We start from the raw sequence: 19,751 nt of genomic DNA on the forward strand, positions 1-19,751 counted from the left end.
AAAGCAGGAATGTAAGCTTATGAGTCGGCCCATCTTCGGTTCAGCACCTGGGTAGCGCATGCTGATTGACCACCAATCAGCAAGTGCTACCCAGGGTGCTGAACAAAACATAGGCCGGCTCAAATAAAGATACCAAGAGAACAAAGAAAAATTGATAATAGGAGTAAATTAGAAAGTTCCTTAAAGGGAGAGGAAAGTCAACATTTAACTTGCATGATTCAGATAGAGCATGTAATTTTAAGACACTTTTAAATTCACTTCTATTTTCAAATGTGCTTTGTACTCTTGGTATCCCTTGTTGAAAATTAATACGCACATATCATACACTAGTGGAAGCTGGTGCTAATTGGTGCCTGCACACATTTGTCTCTTGTGATTGGCTAAATAGATGTGTTCAGCTGCCAGTAGTGCAATGCTGTCCCTTAAGCAATGGATAACAAGATAATGAAGCAAATTTGATAATAGAAGTACATTTGAAAGTTGTTTAAAATTGTATGTTCTATCTGAATCATAAAATAAAATTTCTTTTGCATGATGTACCGAGTCCATGGATTCATCCTAACTTGTGGGATATTGTCCTTTCTGACAGGAAGTAGCAAAGAGAGCACCGCAGCAGAGCTGTCTATATAGCTCCCCCCTTAACTTCACCCCCCAGTCATTCTCTTTGCTGGCTCTAAGCAGGAAGAGTAAAGAGAAGAGGTGTTAAACTGTTAGTTTTATTTTATCTTCAATCAAGTGTTTGTTATTTTTAAATGGTACCGGTGTTGTACTATTTACTCTCAGGCAGGACATAGATGAAGATTTCTGCCTGGAGGATGATGATCTTAGCATTTGTAACCAAGGTCCACTGCTGTTCCCACAGAAGCTGAGGAGTACAGGAAAACTTCAGTGTGAGGAACAGTTTCTTGCTATACAGCAATGAGATATGTTCAGTCATATTTTCTGCAGAGACTGTGTTAACTCAGAAAGGCTGACAGTGTCCCCATTAGGGGAACGGTAAGCAGTAATCCTAGTGTTATCAGAGGTTTTTACTATCTTGCATAAAGGGTAAATTTTTTGTGGGCACTCATGTGAATTTGGGACAAACGTTTTTGTGTCTGGGAGTAACGTTTTCTGTTTTATGGGACATTTGCTTGAGGGTTCTTTGGGGTTGTTTATAACCCACATGGCTTTCAGGCAGGCTTTGTTAGTTTTGTGTAGGCCCCAGCAACATCGAGTGAAGTGGGCGGGGCCTACATTTACAAGCAGCAAGCAACTTCTCCTGAGGTCCTGAGAGTCTTCTGAGGGACTAATTGAAGCTTTAAACTCCATATTATCACTTCCTAAGGGCAGGTAGGGCCACAGCAGAGCTGTGGCAAGGTGCTAAAAGGGGTTTTTAACCGTTTTTAGACACTTATCAATCCGTTTTTTTCATTTGGGGGTTTATTGCTTATTAACTTGTGGTGCAATCCTGCTAAAGCTTAGTGGGTACACTGTTAAGATTTCAGAAAAATTGAAGCAATTTTAACCTGTTTTACAGTTTGTGTATGCCTTTTTTTCTCTTAAAGGCACAGTACCGTTTTTGCAAATTGTGTTTTTTCATTAAATAAAGTGTTTTCCAAGCTTGCTTGCTTTATTACTAGTCGGTTGTACTGATATGTCTATAAATTGCAAACAGCATATTTTAACTTATAAAAGTTTGGCATTAGATGATTCTCAGAAGGAATTCAGGTTTTGCCATCTAGTTCTCCCCAAGTGTCACAACCAGTAACGCCCGCACAAGCGACGCCAAGTACTTCTAGTGCGTCTAATTTTTCACCTTGCAAGATATGGCTTCAGTTATGAATACTACCCTCACAGAGGTTTTATCTAAGCTGCCTGGGTTGCAAGGGAAGCGCAGTAGTTCTGGGTTAAGAATAAATGCTGAGCCTTCTGACGCTTTCGTAGCCGTATCCGATATTCCCTCACAATGTTCTGAAGTAGGCATGAGGGATTTGCTGTCTGAGGGAGAGATTTCTGATTCAGGAAAGATGTTCTCTCAGACAGATTCAGATATGACGGCATTTAAATTTAAGCTAGAGCACCTCTGCTTATTGCTCAGGGAGGTTTTAGCTACTCTGGATGATTGTGACCCTATTGTAGTTCCAGAGAAATTGTGTAAAATGGACAGATATTTAGAGGTTCCTGTTTACACTGATGTGTTTCCGGTTCCTAAGAGGATTTCGGACATTGTTACTAAGGAGTGGGATAAACCAGGTATTCCGTTCTCTCCCCCTCCTGTTTTTAAGAAAATGTTTCCCATTTCTGACACCATAAAGGACTCATGGCAGATGGTCCCTAAGGTGGAGGGAGCTATTTCTACCCTGGCTAAGCATACAACTATTCCTATTGAAGACACTTGTGCTTTCATTGATCCTATGGATAAAAAATTAGAGGGTCTCCTAAAGAAATTTTTTGTTCATCAAGGTTTTCTTCTTCAACCTATAGCATGCATTGTTCCTGTAACCACTGCAGCTGCCTTTTGGTTTGAGGCTCTAGAAGAGGCTCTTCAGATGGAGACCCCACTAGATGATATTTTGGACAGAATTAAGGCTCTTAAGTGGGCTAATTCTTTTATTACAGACGCCGCTTTTCATCCTGCTAAATTAGGGTCTAAGAATTCAGGTTTTGCCATTTTAGCGTGTAGAGCGTTATAGCTTAAGTCCTGGTCAGCTGATGTGTCATCTAAATCTAAGCTTTTGTCCATCCCTTTCAAAGGTAAGACCCTATTCGGGCCTGCATTGAAAGAGATCATTTCAGACATTACTGGAGGGAAGGGTCATACCCTCCCTCAGGATAAGTCAAATAAGACAAGAACCAAACAAAATAATTTTTGTTCCTTTCAAAACTTCAAGAGTGGTCCCTCTACCTCTTCCCCTGCTGCAAAGCAGGAGGGGAACTTTGCTCAATCCAAGCCAACCTGGAGACCTAATCAGGCTTGGAACAAGGGCAAACAGGCCAAAAAGCCTCAGGCCTGGGCAAGAGACGTTCAGGATTCCTGGGCAGTAGAAATTGTAGCGCAGGGATTCCTTCTAGATTTCAAGGATTCCCCTCCAAGGGGGAGGTTCCATCTTTCTCAATTGTCTGTAAACCCGACAAAAAGAGAGGCGTTCTTACGCTGTGTAGAAGACCTTTTTACCATGGGAGTGATCTGCCCAGTTCCAAAAGCAGAACAGGGGTAGGGGTTCTACTCCAATCTGTTTATAGTTCCCAAAAAGGAGGGAACCTTCAGACCAATTCTGGATCTCAAGATCCTAAACCAATTCCTAAGAGTTCCATCTTTCAAGATGAAGACTATTCGGACTATCTTACCATTGATCCATGAGGGTCAATATATGACCACCGTGGACTTAAAGGATGCGTATCTGCACATTCCTATCCACAAAGATCATCACCAGTTCCTCAGGTTCTTCTTTCTGGACAAGCATTATCAGTTTGTGGCTCTTCCTTTTGGGTTGGCCACGGCGCCGCAAATCTTCACGAAGGTGCTAGGGTCCCTTCTGGCGGTTCTAAGGCCACAGGGCATAGCAGTGGCGCCTTATCTAGACGACATTCTAATTCAAGCGTCGTCCTTCCAACTAGCCAAGTCTCACACGGACTTAGTGTTGGCCTTTCTAAGGTCTCACGGGTGGAAAGTAAACGTAAAAAAGAGTTCTCTTTCCCCCCTCACAAGAGTTTCATTTCTAGGGACTCTGATAGACTCGGTGGACATGAAAATATTTCTGATGGAGGTCAGGAAATCAAAGATTTTGTCCACCTGCCAAGCTCTTCATTCCATTCCTCGGCCGTCAGTGGCTCAGTGTATGGAGGTAATCGGACTAATGGTAGCGGCAATGGACATAGTTCCGTTTGCTCGCTTGCATCTCAGACCACTGCAACTATGCATGCTCAATCAGTGGAATGGGGATTATGTGGATTTATCTCCTCAGATAAATCTGGATCAAGAGACCAGAGACTCTCTTCTTTGGTGGTTGTCACAGGATCATCTGTCCCAGGGAATGTGTTTCCGCAGGCCAGAATGGGTTATAGTGACGACAGACGCCAGTCTTCTGGGCTGGGGTGCAGTCTCGAATTCCCTGAAAGCTCAGGGTTTGTGGACTCGGGAGGAGGCTCTCCTACCGATAAATATTCTGGAATTAAGAGCGATATTCAATGCTCTCCAGGCATGGCCTCAGCTGGCTTCGGCCAGATTCATCAGGTTTCAGTCGGACAACATCACGACTGTGGCCTATATCAATCATCAGGGCGGAACAAAGAGTTCCTTAGCGATGATAGAGATCTCAAGGATAATCCAATGGGCAGAGGCTCACTCTTGCCATCTGTCAGCGATCTATATCCCAGGTGTAGAGAACTGGGAGGAAGATTTTCTAAGTCGTCAAACATTTCATCCGGGGGAGTGGGAACTACATCTGGAGGTGTTCGCTCAGCTGGTTTGGCAATGGGGCACACCAGAGTTGGATCTGATGGCGTCTCGTCAGAACGCCAAACTTCTTCGTTACGGCTCCAGGTCAAGGGATCCTCAGGCTGTACTGATAGATGCTCTAGCAGTACCCTGGTCGTTCAACCTGGCTTATGTGTTTCCAACTTTCCCTCTCCTTCCATGTCTAATTGCCAGAATCAAACAAGAGAGAGCATCAGTGATTTTGATAGCGCCTGGGTGATCACGCAGGACTTGGTATGCAGACCTGGTGGACATGTCATCCCTTCCACCATGGTCTCTGCCATTGAGACAGGACCTTCTGATTCAAGGTCCATTCAATCATCCAAATCTAATTTCTCTGCAGCTGACTGCTTGGAGATTGAACGCTTGATTCTATCAAAGCGGGGTTTCTCTGAGTCAGTCATAAATACCTTGATTCAGGCTCGAAAGCCTGTTACCAGGAAAATTTATCATAAGATATGGCGTAAATATCTTTTTTGGTGCGAATCCAAAGGCTTCTCCTGGAGTAAAATCAGGATTCCTAGGATTTTGTCTTTTCTCCAAGAGGGATTGGAGAAAGGATTATCAGCTAGTTCCCTAAAGGGACAAATATCTGCCCTGTCTATTTTGTTGCACAAGCGTCTGGCAGATGTTCCAGACGTTCAGGCTTTTTGTCAGGCTTTAGTTAGAATTAAGCCTGTGTTTAAACCTATTGCTCCGCCATGGAGTCTAAATTTAGTTCTTAGAGTTCTTTAGGGGCTTCCGTTTGAACCCATGCATTCCATAGATATTAAGCTTTTATCTTGGAAAGTTTTGTTCCTAGTTGCTATCTCTTCAGCTCGAAGAGTTTCTGAACTATCTGCATTACAATGTGACTCCTTATCTTGTGTTCCATGCTGATAAGGTGGTTTTGCGTACCAAGCCTGGGTTCCTAACAGGAATATAAATCAAGAAATTGTTGTTCCTTCTCTGTGTCCTAATCCTTCTTGTAAGAAGGAACATCTGTTGCACAACTTGGACGTGGTTCGTGCTTTGAAACTTTATTTGTAGGCAACCAAAGATTTTCGTCAAACATCTTCTTTGTTTGTTGTCTATTCTGGAAAAGAAAGCGTAGGGGTCAAAAGGCTACGGCGACTTCTCTTTCCTTTTGGCTGAAAAGCATCATCCGTTTGGCTTATGAGACTGCTGGACAGCAGCCTCCTGAAAGGATTACAGCTCATTCTACTAGAGCGGTAGCTTCCACATGGGCTTTTAAAAATGATGCTTCTGTTGAACAGATTTGTAAGGCTGCGACTTGGTCTTCGCTTCATACCTTTTCCAAATTTTCCAAATTTGATACTTTTGCTTCTTTGGAGGCTATTTTTGGGAGAGAGGTTTTGCAAGCATTGGTGCCTTCCGTTTAGTTTCCTGTCTTGTCCCTCCCTTCATCCGTGTCCTAAAGCTTTGGTATTGGTATCCCACAAGTTAGGATGAATCCGTGGACTCTGTACATCATGCAAAAGAAAACAAAATTTATGCTTACCTGATAAATTTCTTTCTTTTGCGATGTACCGAGTCCACGGCCCGCCCCACGCCTATTCAAGACAGGTAGTATTTTTTTATGTAAACTTCAGTCACCTCTGCACCTTATAGTTACTCCTTTTCTTCCTTGGCCTTCGGTCGAATGACTGGGGGGTGGAGTTAAGGGGGAGCTTTATAGACAGCTCTGCTGTGGTGCTCTCTTTGCTACTTCCTGTCAGGAAGGACAATATCCCACAATTTAGGATGAATCCGTGGACTCGGTACATCGCAAAAGAAAGAAATTTATCAGGTAAACATAAATTTTGTTTTTGGGGGTTACTATCCCTTTAACATTGCATGCTCTACCAAAATTATTAATGAAAAAAATTTGGGTTCAGTATCTCTTTACGAGGAAACCCCCACAGTGTTAGCTTACACAAAAAGGATAATGCCTACAAATCTTTTGGTAGACAGGGACACTTTAACACCTTTTAAAAACCCTGTAATGCACATTTAAGCATATTATCTGAATTACACTGACTTTATATTCACCCATTTCTCCTGTTGTAGGCTACCTGACAGGTAGTGAGGATTACTATAGCCATCAAAGATGTTTGGAAATCACAGCCTTGAATGTGACACGGTGCGCTCTTGATTTCCGAGACGGAGAAGCAGCGGCCACAGGATATCAGAATAAATACTCAACTAATCTGTTTACAGAGCGAGCTGTGGATCTCATAACCAGCCACAGGGCTGACAAGGTGAGCGTTTACGTATTGCAATGAATAGATTTCATGTTATCATAGTAAAGAAAGCTGATGTGCAGAGAAATTTAAAACTCCAAATTATTTACCCATAAAGAGCCAGATTAGAAGTGGAGCGGTATAACCTCATGAGCTAACTCTGCTAGAAGTAAGCTTTTTGCACGCGTTGGGTTGCTCTTTTATTACAAGTTGAAAGTAAACTGTTTTCGCACAAGCACTAACCTGATGAGCGCAAAAATGCAAAGTATTCACCCACTTCCCGGGAAGAGGTGGAGCAAGCAAGACACACTTGCAACTTCGCGCCTCTGTATCGAGCAGCCTCCGTTTGGTGCAGTTATCCTTGGCCGAGAGAGACCCTCCCGGTCCGGATTAAAGAGTGGTGTATTCACGTGCCACGGAAGTCTATAGAGCAGCTTGCGCTGCCGTGGCTGGAGCAACTCCAATCTTTTTCGATATGATGACGATGGCACCCACGGATGGCAAATGGAACATGGTACCTACATCCAAGAGATTGTGATAGTGTGAAGAAGCCGAACAGGCAACTCCTGCGGCCCCGACAGGCAACTCCTGCGGCCCCGACAAAGTAACAGTGAGACTCGACTGTTCCATTTAGACAGGGGACGAACAAATCCCACCGCTCCTGTTATCCTACATAGTATTACGGTTTATACTGCTTCCAAGGGGAAAAAAGAATCCCGGTTTGTCACAACAGGTACCTCATTTACCTACCAGCAAGGTATGACTGTTACACCGAATGATAGGCTTTAAAGTCATCTTTTCTTCTAGCAACTTGCAGCTGACTGATATAGCTTCACTGCTGACATCATAGTGCATTGTTCAAAATTTATACCACACTGGCATACTAATTATACCTCAAAACTCATTTATGAAACATAATAAAAGTTCATTGTGAGCTAATCTCATGGAAATAAGATCTCTGTGCGCATATTGGAACTGATATTAAAACGCATTCAGCTCATAATAAGGTCACAATGTTTGGGAAACCAAGAAAATTAGAGTAACTACAATTCCAGATACAGCTCCCATAACCCATTTAGGGTAGGAGTAAGGAATAAGGAACTCTACTTTAAGAACACACTGCTATTCAACATGCAGAAATATTTCCACTGAAAGTAACTAGATAGAATTTGAGTAACTTTGACTTCAAATTCAGCTCCCAAAACCCACTTTGGGTAGGAGTAAGGAAATTGCTCCAATACTATATTGATATTCAATACCCAGAAATATCTACAGTGAAAGTAACTTTATCTCCCAGCACAAAATTAAGAAGTGAACATTATATAGTTTAAATTTCAAATTTTCAACCTGTAATAGAAGCAAAGTGTAAGATGGTCCATTTACATGTTGGTTGTTTTTTCTGTATATGATTTCTAGTATTGTAAATTGCATTTGATGTTATTATAGAGAACATTTGGTTATCTGTATTTAAGTAGGTAAATGGTACTCTTCCTTTTCTATAAGGCAATCTGGTTAACTCTTGCCTTCTAAGGATAATAACTGCACTTGATGGTTGCAACCTGATAGGTCAGACCTGATTTAAAGTATAATGAACCATTCATCTGCTTATGAAGCCCTGATATGTTATACTGATGTCCTAATAGGTCATTCTGGATTTATCTAGGAGAATACACATAATTATTTGTTAGTATCTGAATGAGAGGAGGACTTGTATTGTATGCCACACAGATAAATTACAACATAATCTAAGATCATATACATAAGCAGAACTAAAAGTGGATTTTAAAGTTCCTACTTGCTACTGTATGAAGTCTATGTTTGTCTCTTATTGGTACTCGAGACATAGGCCTTAATCACTTAGATATAGCCCATCACTACCACTTATACACACTTATATATCTATTGGACTAGGAAAATCCGTAGTCATCTATTATTGTGTCACACCCTTTCTTTACACATTCACCTCAATAACACTGTTTTAGTCCCTACACTACTTTACTGATTCACTTATATATATATATATATATATATATATATATATATATATATATATATATATATATATATATACAGTGTATATATATATATATACACATACACACTGTTTTCCCTTCCTCTATACTATATACACATAAACACTGTTATCCCTTCCTCTATACTGGTTTTTGATTCTTCACATATGGAACGTTATATGGCTCCCAGCAAAGAGAATTCACCTGCCATGCCTCCAAAATACAGAGATAAAAAAACAAACAAAAACAAAAGCACAGAAATAAATCTTGAACTTTCTCAAGAACAGAGTGAGACACACATAGCTAATTTAGAAATCTTAGATATAGTTTAACAGATATCGAAAATAATTTCCCCACAACTAGACTCACTTAAATCTGAGATCAAACAGGAAATGAATTCCCTGACCAACGAAGTTAGTCAATTCGCATCTAGATTGAATAAAGTTGAAACCAGAGTGTCAGACCTGGAAGACAGAGCCACTCAGAGCAAGATAACTCAACATATAAGAATACTATGGTAATGTTCCAAAAAAAATTAGAAGACCTAGAGGATCGCTCTAGGCGAAACAATATTAGAATCATTGGATTACATGAAGCTCCTGAGTACTAAAATTGAATGCACTTTATTACTAGGCTGACCATATTGCCGCTTTGAGAAGGAACACATATGAAAAATACATATGTGAGGGTTCTTATACAAAACCATTTCTTTAAACAGCCCTGAAAACAGCCCTGACACATGTATTTTTCATATGTGTCCCTTTTTAAAGCGGCAATATGGTCAGCCTATTTATTACCAATATACTTCCCAATATGTTAAATATACAGACAAACACACAACCTATTCAGATGGAAAGGATCCAGAGGACAGGCTCTATCCGGAAAAATCCTGATGGTTCATCCTAACCTAGGCCCATTAACGCAAAATTTCTAAATTTTTCAGATAAAACAAATTTCCTGAGGTGTTTATAGGAAGAGTAGTCCTCTGATTATAGACTAAAATAAGATCCTGTTATTTCAGGATTTCTCAGCTGAAACCTCAACCAAAAGACGTGTGATGCCTCCTTTTTTGTTCTAAATTACTAAAAGCTAATTTCTCCAACATTGGTGTGTCCGGTCCACTGCGTCATCCTTACTTGTGGGATATTCTCTTCCCCAACAGGAAATGGCAAAGAGTCCCAGCAAAGCTGGCCATATAGTCCCTCCTAGGCTCCGCCCACCCCAGTCATTCTCTTTGCCGTTGCACAGGCAACATCTCCACGGAGATGGTTAAGAGTTTTTTGGTGTTTAAGGGAAAGGGCCACGCCCTTCCACAAGATAGGTCTTTTAAGGCTAAAAATAAGTCTAATTTTCGTCCCTTTCGCAATTTCAGGAACGGACCGGCCTCTAATTCTGCATCCTCTAAGCAAGAGGGTAATGCCTCACAACCCAAACCAGCCTGGAAACCGATGCAAGGCTGGAACAAGGGTAAGCAGGCCAAGAAGCCTGCCACTGCTAACAAAACAGCATGAAGGAGTAGCCCCCGATCCGGGACCGGATCTAGCGGGGGGCAGACTCTCTCTCTTTGCTCAGGCTTGGGCAAGAGATGTTCAGGATCCCTGGGCGCTAGAAATAGTTTCTCAAGGTTATCTCCTGGAATTCAAGGAACTACCCCCAAGGGGAAGGTTCCACATGTCTCACTTATCCTCAAACCAAATAAAGAGACAGGCATTCTTACATTGTGTAGAAGACCTGTTAAAGATGGGAGTGATACACCCAGTTCCAATAAAGGAACAAGGAATGGGATTTTATTCCAATCTGTTCGTAGTTCCCAAAAAAGAGGGAACTTTCAGACCAATTTTGGATTTGAAGATCCTAAACAAATTTCTCAGGGTACCATCGTTCAAGATGGAAACCATTCGAACGATTCTACCCACTATCCAGGAAAGTCAATTTATGACTACCGTGGATCTAAAGGATGCGTACCTACATATTCCTATCCACAAAGAACATCATCAGTTCCTAAGGTTCGCTTTTCTGGACAAGCATTACCAGTTTGTGGCCCTCCCATTCGGGTTAGCCACTGCTCCAAGGATTTTCACAAAGGTGCTAGGGTCCCTTCTAGCGGTTCTAAGACCGAGGGGCATTGCAGTAGTACCTTACTTGGACGACATTCTAATACAAGCGTCGTCCCTGTCAAAAGCAAAGGCTCATACGGACATCGTTCTAGCCTTTCTCAGATCACACGGATGGAAGGTGAACATAGAAAAAAGTTCTCTGTCTCCGTCGACAAGAGTTCCCTTCTTGGGAACAATAATAGATTCCTTAGAAATGAAGATTTTTCTGACAGAGGTCAGAAAATCAAAACTTCTAAGCTCTTGTCAAGTGCTTCATTCTGTTCCTCGTCCTTCCATAGTGCAGTGCATGGAAGTAGTAGGGTTGATGGTTGCAACAATGGACATAGTTCCTTTTGCACGAATTCATCTAAGACCATTACAACTGTGCATGCTCAAACAGTGGAATGGGGATTATACAGACTTGTCTCCAATGATTCAAGTAGATCAAAAGACCAGAGATTCACTCCGTTGGTGGCTGACCCTGGACCATCTGTCCCAGGGAATGAGCTTCCGCAGACCAGAGTGGGTCATTGTCACGACCGACGCCAGTCTAGTGGGCTGGGGCGCGGTCTGGGAATCCCTGAAAGCTCAGGGTCTATGGTCTCGGGAAGAGTCTCTTCTTCCGATAAACATTCTGGAACTGAGAGCGATATTCAATGCTCTCAGAGCTTGGCCTCAACTAGCAAAGGCCAAATTCATAAGGTTCCAATCAGACAACATGACGACCGTTGCATATATCAATCATCAGGGGGGAACAAGGAGTTCCCTGGCGATGAAAGAAGTGACCAAAATAATTCAATGGGCGGAGGATCACTCCTGCCACTTGTCTGCGATCCACATCCCAGGAGTGGAAAACTGGGAGGCAGACTTTCTGAGTCGTCAGACATTCCATCCGGGGGAGTGGGAACTCCATCCGGAGATCTTTGCCCAAATAACTCAATTATGGGGCATTCCAGACATGGATCTGATGGCGTCTCGTCAGAACTTCAAGGTTCCTTGCTACAGGTCCAGATCCAGGGATCCCAAGGCGACTCTAGTAGATGCACTAGTAGCACCTTGGACCTTCAACCTAGCTTATGTATTTCCACCGTTTCCTCTCATTCCCAGGCTGGTAGCCAGGATCAATCAGGAGAGGGCCTCAGTGATCTTGATAGCTCCTGCGTGGCCACGCAGGACTTGGTATGCAGACCTGGTGAATATGTCATCGGCTCCACCATGGAAGCTACCTTTGAGACAGGACCTTCTTGTTCAGGGTCCATTCGAACATCCAAATCTGGTCTCCCTCCAGCTGACGGCTTGGAGATTGAACGCTTGATTCTATCGAAGCGTGGGTTTTCAGATTCTGTGATAGATACTCTGGTTCAGGCCAGAAAACCGGTAACTAGAAAAATTTACCATAAAATATGGAAAAAATATATCTGTTGGTGTGAATCCAAAGGATTCCCATGGAATAAGATAAAAATTCCTAAGATTCTCTCTTTTCTACAAGAAGGTTTGGAGAAAGGATTATCTGCAAGTTCTCTAAAGGGACAGATCTCTGCTTTATCTGTCTTACTACACAAAAGACTGGCAGCTGTGCCAGATGTTCAAGCATTTGTACAGGCTCTGGTTAGGATCAAGCCTGTTTACAGACCTTTGACTCCTCCCTGGAGTCTAAATCTAGTTCTTTCAGTTCTTCAAGGGGTTCCGTTTGAACCTTTACATTCCATAGATATTAAGTTACTATCTTGGAAAGTTTTGTTTTTGGTTGCAATTTCTTCTGCTAGAAGAGTTTCAGAGTTATCTGCTCTGCAGTGTTCTCCGCCCTCTCTGGTGTTCCATGCAGATAAGGTGGTTTTGCGTACTAAGCCTGGTTTTCTTCCTAAGGTTGTTTCTAACAAAAATATAAACCAGGAGATAGTTGTACCTTCTTTGTGTCCGAATCCAGTTTCAAAGAAGGAACGTTTGTTACACAATTTGGACGTAGTCCGTGCTCTAAAATTCTATTTAGAGGCTACAAAAGATTTCAGAGAAACATCTTCCTTGTTTGTTGTTTATTCTGGTAAAAGGAGAGGTCAAAAAGCGACTTCTACCTCTCTTTCCTTTTGGCTTAAAAGCATCATCCGATTGGCTTATGAGACTGCCGGACGGCAGCCTCCTGAAAGAATCACAGCTCACTCCACTAGGGCTGTGGCTTCCACATGGGCCTTGAAGAACGAGGCTTCTGTTGACCAGATATGTAAGGCAGCGACTTGGTCTTCACTGCACACTTTTGCCAAATTTTACAAATTTGATACTTTTGCTTCTTCGGAGGCTATTTTTGGGAGAAAGGTTTTGCAAGCTGTGGTGCCTTCCGTTTAGGTAACCTGATTTGCTCCCTCCCTTCATCCGTGTCCTAAAGCTTTGGTATTGGTTCCCACAAGTAAGGATGACGCCGTGGACCGGACACACCAATGTTGGAGAAAACAGAATTTATGCTTACTTGATAAATTACTTTCTCCAACGGTGTGTCCGGTCCACGGCCCGCCCTGGTTTTTTAATCAGGTCTGATGAATTATTTTCTCTAACTACAGTCACCACGGTACCATATGGTTTCTCCTATATATATTTCCTCCTGGCCGTCGGTCGAATGACTGGGGTGGGCAGAGCCTAGGAGGGACTATATGGCCAGCTTTGCTGGGACTCTTTGCCATTTCCTGTTGGGGAAGAGAATATCCCACAAGTAAGGATGACGCCGTGGACCGGACACACCGTTGGAGAAAGTAATTTATCAGGTAAGCATAAATTCTGTTTTTGATGTCAGGCTAATATATCCTGCAAAATTGGTTTTGTTGATCAATGGGGGAAACCAGAGTCCTAAATACTTTGCAAGAAGCTAAGATGTTCTGTAAAGATAATGGTTTAAAATAAGTCTGTACTAGGTGTTCTGTTAGTAATGCTAAGAGATATATAGAAATTGAGTTTTTGGTTTTTAGATTTGTCTGTTTTTCGTTTTTTTTCTTGCTGTGCTTTATGGCTATGATATATGATGTTTTTATAATGATATGGATCTTGGATTGTGGCCCCCACAACCCCCCCCCCCTTTTTTTTCTTTCTCTTCTCCCCCCCACCTACTCCTCCTCCTACTAATAATGTAATGTATAATGTAGATGCAGAGTAATACAATTAAAATGGAACGTGGGAGGGATCAAATCCCTAATTAAGAGAAAGGCCATAATTAAAGGGACAGTATACACAAATTTTCATATAACTGCATGTAATAGACACTACTATAAAGAATAAGATGCACAGATACTGATATAAAAATCCAATATAAAACCTTTTAAAAACTTACTTAGAAGCTCTCAGTTTAGCTCTGTTGAAAAGGAAGCTGGAAAGCCCACTGCAAGTGGGAAATAAGACACGTCCCCTCACCCTTCTTTTGCATATAAAAAGACTCTTTACACAAACAGGATCAAACTGGAGTAGGTATCTTCTAGTATTCTCCTAAAACTTTGGGGCTTGGTTAGGAGTCTGAAAATCAGAGTAATGTTATTTAAAAATAAGCAAAACTATACATTTAAAAAAAAAAAAAAAAAAACTTTATGGGCTATATAAAGAGATCATCTACAAAAAATGTATGCAAAGAAAAAATAAGTGTATAATGTCCCTTTAAACAACTGGGTTCATATAAACCAGAAGTAGCTATGCTGCAAGAGACTCATTTAAAAGAACACGAAGCTACCAAACTTAAAAGTAAATGGGTGGGGGGAGTTATTTCCTCCGATTGTGATACTAGGAAGAAAGGAGTAGTAATATTATTGAATAAGCATTTAATATATAAAATATTAAACAAAATAATAGACCCATACAGCAGATACCAAAGCATCAGTATAGAAATAGACAAAATTGTCGTTAATTTATGTAATGTGTATGGGCTAAATGTTGTTAATAACTTCTGGGATGCATTAGCCTTAAACTATTGGAGTTCAAAGGGAAAAATATTATAGTGGGAGGGTACTTAAATTTAACTTTTATAGCCAGTTTAGATATAATGAATAACAAAATAGGGAGGAAGCAAAGACACCCTTGCAGGAGGAAGCAAAGACACCCTAGCCAAAGGCTTAAATACCTCCCCCACTCCCCTCATCCCCCAGTCATTCTTTGCCTTTCGTCACAGGAGGATGGCAGAGAAGTGCCGAAGATTCGGAGTAGTCTCTTATGGAGGGTAGTACTCTTCGGAATGGGACTAGAGTTTTAAGTAGTCCTGTCAGCCTCTCAGTGAGAGCCTGGATGAAATTTAGAGTCTGGAGATGCAGGGAGAGTCTTTCTGTGAAACTATCCCGACTCATATTAACAGCTCCACAAGCAATCAGCGTTGACGAGTTTCGCTGCCTGCTTTCTGCACTCAAGTCCATGTCAGGAGCGATGCTTCTACCTGTCACACTTGAAGGGCCGTGTTCCTGTTCCACGGCATAGATTCTGGTAAGATCGTTTAATTTTTTATACATGATGATAACACAGAAGACAGGGTCAAAGTGTGGCGCTTTTTATCGTATGGAATCAAGGGTTAATATTCCTGGTAAGGGGATTATTGAACAGGGGGGGTTTATACATGATATTGTTTAGTGTGTGATTGCTGCGTTATGTGTGAGATGAGGCTCTGGCAATGGTGGAACTTTCAGGTTGACTTCCAGGAGTATTTCGTGGCCGGTTTTGGTGCGTTTTCTCCTTAGTGCAGGGGCAGTCCTGCGAGGCATACCATGTGACCGGGTGTGGCGGTCTCCACTTCCTCTGTTGATCTGCGGCACAGGAGACAATGCGGTTGTAGTCCGGGTCATAGGAGGTGGTGAGTGCCCCGGCCATTGGTGGTATAAAGGTGCCTGTTTATTAAGTTAATCTAGTCCATAATAAAAGCAAAAGCTATGGAGGACTCTGACGCGTTTAACAAAGTCTCATTCCTGTGTTTATTGTGAGGAGGTTCTTGTAGATCAGCCTGCTCATCTATGCTCCACATGCCTTGATAAAGTTGTGACATCTAAAAATAAAGGGATGTACTACTGAGCCATCCACCTCCCGTGAGGTGCGTTCCCTGCTTTCATCTCCGAGTGCACATGCAGTGCCCCAGGGTCCAACCATTACTCCTACGGGAGAGATTGGTTGGCCACTAAACTTTGCGGATCAACTGCAAAAGGCGGTATCAAAAGTGATCCATGCCTTACCACGTTCTGCTAAGCGCAAGCGTAGGGCGTATCATGGTGGTCTGGCCCAGGGGATGTCTATGCCTATGGAAATATCAGAGGCGTTATACGATGATGAGACCCACTCCGATTCTTCGGAGGAGGCTCCTTTTGGGTCAGAGTCTGTGTCATTTTATCCTCCGGCTGCGGAGGAGCCTGACTTTAGGTTTAGGATAGAAAATTTGCGCATTTTGATGAAGCTTGTGCTTGCTACTCTGGAGGTCCTGGAACCGAAGCTTCCGGAGGAACCTTCGATTCCTAAACTTGATAAGGTATACGAGGACAGGGTGGTGCCTCAGACCTTCCCGGGTTCCTGTTAAGATGGCTAATATTATTAAGAATGAATGGGAGCGATTAGGTTCTTCCTTTTCCCCTTCTTCTTCCTTTAAGAAACTATTCCCTGTCCCGGACTATCAACTCGAGCCGTGGGGGACTGCCCCTAAGGTGGATGGTGCTATTTCCACGCTCGCGAAGCAGAAAAATATTACTCTTGAGCCCAAGGATAAAAAGTTGGAAAACATGTTAAGGACAATGTTTCAGCATACAGGGTTTGTTTTTCAACCGGCAGCGGCTGTGGCCGCTGTTTCCGGAGCTGCGACATATTGGTGTGAATCCCTGTGTGATATGGTCGAGAGGGAGACTTCCATCGACGAGATCCAGGATAAGATTAAGGCATTGAGGGTCACCAATTCTTTAATTTGTGATGCCAATATGCAAATTATTCGCCTGAACGCAAAGGTTTCAGGATTCTCCGTTTTAGCTCACAGGGCTCTGTGGCTAAAGTCTTGGTCTGCAGACATGACCTCTAAGTCGAGGCTGTTGTTTCTGCCTTTTCAAGGAAAGATTCTGTTGAGTCCAGGATTGGATTCGATCATATCTACGGTTACGGGAGGCAAGGGACCTTTCCTACCGCAGGATAAGAAGGCTAAGCCTAAAGGATCTACTTTTCATCCCTTTTGTGCGGACAAGGCCCAGCTCCAGCAGCCCGCCGTGAAAGCAGAACAAGAAGCCCGCCAAGACAAAATCGGCATGAAGGGGCGGCCCCCGACCAGTCTCCGGACCAAGTAGGGGGAAGATTGTCTCTCTTCTCCGAAGCCTGGTTGCAGGATGTTCAGGACCCTTGGGTTCTGGAGGTTGTTGCCCAGGGTTACAGAATAAGATTCAGGTCCCATTCGCCCAGGGGCTGATTTCTCCTGTCAAACCTGTCTTCAAGACCAGAAAAGTGAGAGACCTTTCTAGAATGTGTGAGGGATCTCTCCTCTTTAGGTGTTATCGTACTAATACCCCAAGCAGAGAGGGGTCTAGGGTACTATTCAAATCTTTTTGTGGTTCCAAAGAAGTAGGACACGTTCCGCACGATTCTGGACCAAAAGTGTTTAAACAAGTTTCTAGATGGTCCATCATTCAAAATGGAAACAATCAGATTGATTCTGCCCCTAGTTCAAGAAGGGCAGTTCATCACGACAATAGACTTGAAGGATGCTTACCTTCATGTTCCAATTCGCAGGGACCACTTCAAGTTCCTAAGATTTGAGTTTCTGGACCAACACTTCCAGATTGTAACCCTTCCTTTCAGTCTGGCAACGGCCCGAGAGTCTTCACGAAGGTTCTGGGGGCGCTTTTTGCAGTGGTCAGATCTAGGGGCATTGCTGTGGCGCCCTATTTGGACATCCTAGTCCAAGTGCTGTTGTTCAGCCTCGCAGAGGATCATTCGAGGGCTCTTCTTTTCTTGCTCCAATCTCACGGTTGGAAGATCAATTCAGGAAAGAGTTCCCTGCTTCCCTGCAACAGGGTGGAGTTCCTGGGCATGATAATAGACTCTATGTCCATGAAAATATTTCTCACAGATCAATGACGCAGGAAGATTGCGTCCAACTATCTTGCCCTTCAGTCCTCCTCAAGCCCTTTGGTGGCACAGTGTATGCAGATGATCGGGCTCATGGTTTCCAGCATAGACGTCATCCCCTTCGCCAGGTTCCATCTCAGACCTATTCAATTGTACATGTTGAGACAGTGGAACAGCGATCATTCAGATCTATCATAGCGTATATCCATGGATGCTCAGACCAGGGACTCCCTCTCGTGGTAGATGCGTCCGGAGCATCTGTTTCATGAGACCGTCCTGGGAGATTGTGACCACGGACGCGAGTCTCGCAGGATGGGGAGATGTTTGGGGTGCCAGGATGGCACAAGGAAAATGGACCTGGGAGGAGTCTCTCCTTCCGATAAATATTCTGGAACTTCGAGCCGTTTACAATGCTCTGAGGGCGTGGCCTCCCCTGGGGTCGTTCGGCTTCATCAGATTCCAGAACAACAACATTACCTTGGTGGCTTAAATCAACCATCAGGGGGTACGAAGAGCTCCCTAGCAATGAGGGAGGTGTCTCTGATTTTGAGTGGGTAGAGTCCCACAGCTGCTTGCTTTCAGCGATCCACATTCCAGGTGTGGACAACTGGGAAGCGGACTTACTCAGCATGCAATCCTTCCATCCGGGGGAATGGTCTTTTCACCCCGAAATGTTTGCGGAAATTTGTCTCAGATGGGGAGCGCTGGAGATAGATCTCGTGGCTTCCAGACTCAATTGCAAGCTACCCCGAGACGGGTCGAGATCAAGGGATCCCCAGGCAGAGCTGATAGATGCCTTAGCGGTGCCTTGGAGTTTTAGCCTAGCTTACATTTTCCACCGTTACCACTTCTACCTCGTGTAGTGGCACGCATCAAACAGGAGTGAGCTTCGGCCATCCTTATTGCCCCATCGTGGCCGTGGAGGACATGGTTTGCGGATCTGGTGGGGATGTCATCCTCTCCGCCATGGAGGTTACCCTGTCGCAGGGATCTGCTGGAACAGGGTCCCTTTCAGCATCAAAATCTCGTTTCTCTGAGGCTGACTGCGTGGAGATTGAACGCTTAGTCTTAGCCAAAAGAGGTTTTTCTGAAAGTGTGATTGACACTCTAGTTCAGGCAAGGAAGCCAGTCACTCGTTGCATCTACCATAAGGTGTGGAGGACTTACTTGTCCTGGTGTGAGAAGCATGGATATCCTTGGCACAAGGTGAAGGTATCCAGGATTCTGTCCTTTCTCCAGTAGGGTTTGGAGAAGGGTTTTGCCGCTAGTTCCTTAAAGGGACAGATTTCTGCATTATCAGTCTTGTTGCACATGAGACTCACTGAGCTTCCTGACATTCAAATCTTTTGTCAGTCTCTGTCTAGAATCAGGCCTGTCTTTAGGCAGTTTGCTCCCCCATGGAGATTAAACTTGGCCCTTAAGGTATTGCAGAGGGTTCCGTTTGAGCCTATGCATTCCATTGACATTAAGATTCTGTCCTGGAAGGTTCTCTTCCTGTTGGCTATTGCATCGGCATGCGGAGTATCTGAGCTCGCTGTCTTGCAATTCGAGCCTCCTTACCTGTTTTTTCATGCGGATAAGGCAGTTCTTCGCACTGGTTTGTGGTTTCTGCCCAAAGGGGTATCTAACCGTAACATCAATCAGGAAATAATTGTTCCTTCTTTGTGTCCTAACCCTTCGTCTTCTAAGGAGAGGTTACTTCATAATCTGGATATGGTTCGTGCCTTGAAGTTCTATCTTCAGGCTACAAAGGATTTTAGACAGTCTACCTCTTTTTTTGTGGTGTATTCCGGAAAGCGCAAGGGGCAGAGGGCCTCTTCTTCTACTTTTGTCTTTTTGGTTGAGGAGTTTGATTCGCTTGACCGATGAGACAGCGGGACATAAGCCTCCTCAGAGGATCACGGCTCATTCAACTAGA

General features: G+C 43.3%; 1 protein-coding gene across 1 annotated transcript in view; it reads left to right on the forward strand.

The window, feature by feature from the left end:
- ARSB (arylsulfatase B) overlaps positions 1-19,751 on the forward strand; it is a 359,168-nt gene that overhangs the window by 42,551 nt on the left and 296,866 nt on the right. Inside the window, exon 3 of the mRNA XM_053701372.1 lies at positions 6,509-6,699. Within this exon, the coding sequence (XP_053557347.1) occupies positions 6,509-6,699 (191 nt within the window). The remainder of the gene's footprint in view (positions 1-6,508; positions 6,700-19,751) is intronic.

The sequence above is a fragment of the Bombina bombina genome, chromosome 2 (genome assembly GCF_027579735.1).
Source record: "Bombina bombina isolate aBomBom1 chromosome 2, aBomBom1.pri, whole genome shotgun sequence".
In the NCBI taxonomy this organism is placed as follows: domain Eukaryota; kingdom Metazoa; phylum Chordata; class Amphibia; order Anura; family Bombinatoridae; genus Bombina; species Bombina bombina.